General features: G+C 41.3%; 1 protein-coding gene across 2 annotated transcripts; it reads right to left on the bottom strand.

Annotated features, from left to right (window-relative positions):
• Positions 1 to 958: 958 nt before the first annotated feature.
• On the bottom strand, positions 959 to 2,253 carry LOC104418502. Of its 2 annotated transcripts, none has more exons than XM_010029871.3 (4): positions 1,860 to 2,253; positions 1,630 to 1,731; positions 1,369 to 1,530; positions 959 to 1,266 (listed from the first exon to the last, which is right to left on the bottom strand). In XM_010029871.3, exons 1-4 carry the CDS (start codon positions 2,103 to 2,105, stop codon positions 1,225 to 1,227), a joined length of 552 nt encoding a protein of 183 aa, XP_010028173.2. In that variant the 5' UTR covers positions 2,106 to 2,253; the 3' UTR covers positions 959 to 1,224. The 2 variants fall into 2 exon arrangements, with proteins under 2 accessions (XP_010028173.2, XP_010028174.2); XM_010029872.3 differs by having other exon boundaries at positions 1,009 to 1,298.
• Between the last annotated feature and the right edge of the window lie 291 nt (positions 2,254 to 2,544).

Here is a 2,544-nt window from a genome sequence, read left to right as displayed (position 1 = left end):
AGATACTTTATTTTAATTGCTTTTTTGTATTAAAAAAAAGTACATCCATTGGTTAAGTGGAAGGAAATCAATATTCGATCAGATTAATAGAAATTAATTTTAAGATATTTGATCCTTATGTTTATCTATTTTATTGGTAAAATATATTTTGCAATACATTTAAATAATTTTAGATTATATATCCATTTTTAGTAAGTGACAAGGATGGCGAATCACTAAATTAGCTTCATCATCGAGCATGGCCATGTGGCAATTATGCACCATGGCAATCACAAAAGTATAATTAAGTAGCATGCAACAAGTGGAAGAACTTCTTACCAAAAAAAAAAAAAAAAAAAAAGTGTAAGAACAAATTTTTTTCTTAATGCTTTAATTATATATAATAAATGGGCCAATCCCCTAAAAAAGCACAAATTTTAGGTCTAGTATCAATTTTAGCCTAAACTTTTATTTATATCATAAAATTCATCAAGTTTCACTCAAGTTTCTAAATTGGTATTCCTTAATTTGGAATCTTAGCAATAAATACCCATCAACTTTTTTTCTTTTGACTTGGAATTTTTTTTATTTGTATTTTGAAGATTCTTTGTGTGTCCATAGCATAGAATTTTTTCTGCCTAGGCAATGCCACCGGTGGCCCTATCATTGGCTTCATTAGTGTCCATCATGCAGTGGAAGCATCTATGGGGCGAACCTGTCATGATGGTCGCCTTAGATATCAATTACAACACTACTCCCTTTGTTTTTGCCCTGTTGATGGTTGACTATCGTCGTGGTGATCACCGTTGATAAGCAACCACTGAGAGAGTGGTCAATTAACGATTTCAAATTAATAGGTACTATATATGAGATTCAAATATAAGTTTGTGACTTTTTATGAAATAAAATAAAATTCGGCTCGGCAGTAAACGCCGTGACAGAGAATTGGATAGACATACCCACACGGACTATTCCAACAACCGCACCAAACTTCTCGCCATTAATCTATGTGCATCAGGCGGCAACGGATAAGCTCAAACAATAAAGAAACATTGTTGCCCGAGTGGTACAATAGTCGTCACCATTATCATCATCAAGGCACGGTTCTTTTAAGCTTTTCGTAATCTGATACATAATTTTATTCCAATATAAGGATAAAAGGACAAAAAGAAAAAGAAGAAGCAGAAGAAGAAAGAGAATGTTTTCTAAATTGCTTCAGCGCCGGCTCGCTGCTACTGGAGAGATCTAAGAACTCTCGCTCCTGTTGGGCTTGGTCGAAACGTAGTCCTGAGGGGGTGTGATCAGAACAGAAAGTCTCACTGAAAATTACGAACTAATTCAGAAGGATCGTATGAAAAATAGCAGAGAAGAATCGCGGTGATGAATTACCTGATCAAATGCATCGCTGGGGACCCAATCGTTCGTCGCGGGATTGCTTCGAAAAGCCGGCTTGTGATCTCGGCCATTCCCGAAACCGTCTCTTTCGCACCGAAAGTCGTACCCGCCGTTTTGGCCGCCTTCTACGAGAGGGCTTATGAACCCACTTCCAGTCTGATTCATCAAAACCGAACCTACGTCAATTTGAATCGCAAAGATCTGAAAAGAAAAGCAAAAAGAAGGTTGGAGATTGGCCGAATGAAGGTTAATCACCGCGTGATGCTGTTTGTCGATCGATTCCAGCTCTTTGTAATACTGGGTCTCCACGAACTCATCCTGCACGTCCACAGAACCGGATCCCGCAGAGAGCAGGCCCTGACAATACGTACACGAAGCCATTCAATTCTGACCGTTCTCGCGTCTCGATCAGGATCAGCAGATGCAAACACAAAAGGAAGGGGAAAAGAACAAGCCGAGAGCAAGCTTTGTGGATTTATCATTACCTCCTGAGATTGGGACCTGAGAGATCTGAGCTTGTCGAGCTCTGGAATGGCATGGTCGAAGCTGCCACAAGTGTCGACGGGAGATGATGACGAATCGGGATCGCTGCGGTTGGGCTTGAGAGGGCGCTTCGGGGCCACCGAATCGAACTGGGCTCGGACCTGGTTGGCGATCTTCAGCTGCTCCTCCTCGTCCGGCACCTCGTCGCTGCGGCTCGGCTTCGTCACCGTCGCCCACTGACCCACCATGGTTTTCTTCGAAGTTTACCGGTTGCTTCTCTTTCGCTTTCTAAGGATTTTGGATCAAGTTGTAAGTATGTCTAGGGGCGTGGTTCTTGAAAACCAGGGGTCACCTAAAACCGCTCCATCGGGCTTCGAAGGGAATCTTTCCTTGATTTGAGTCTCTTTTTTTTTTTAATGGATCGGGTCTATTAAGCCTCACACGTCATATCCTGTGAACAATGTGCAATGTGCGATCTACGTGGAATTCATCAAAATCAACGGTATAATGTATTAGGCTTTACGGCACCCAGGACATCCAACAATTTTCAAAGATGGTGGGTCCGATTCTGTACCCTAAAACTGATTGAGCAAGGCAGAGCAACGTAAGAACTCTCCTGGCGGATGGTTAATCCCCAGAGTAGCTATGAATATGATACTATGTAATTTGTACAATCTGATGTACAGT

This window comes from Eucalyptus grandis, chromosome 9 (assembly GCF_016545825.1).
Source record: "Eucalyptus grandis isolate ANBG69807.140 chromosome 9, ASM1654582v1, whole genome shotgun sequence".
In the NCBI taxonomy this organism is placed as follows: Eukaryota; Viridiplantae; Streptophyta; class Magnoliopsida; order Myrtales; family Myrtaceae; genus Eucalyptus; species Eucalyptus grandis.
The sequence above is the reverse complement of the archived record's forward strand: the minus strand, read 5'-3'. Positions and strand labels throughout refer to the sequence as shown.

Bases quoted from the DNA above. Each gene is read 5' to 3' on its own strand.
- LOC104418502 (XM_010029871.3), bottom strand. From the start codon at position 2,105: ATGGTGGGTCAGTGGGCGACGGTGACGAAGCCGAGCCGCAGCGACGAG. The intron at 1,732-1,859 runs GTAATGATAAAT...ACGTATTGTCAG, and splicing joins TCAGGTCCCAATCTCAGGAG to GGCCTGCTCTCTGCGGGATC. The intron at 1,531-1,629 runs GTGATTAACCTT...TTGATGAATCAG, and splicing joins TCGACAAACAGCATCACGCG to ACTGGAAGTGGGTTCATAAG.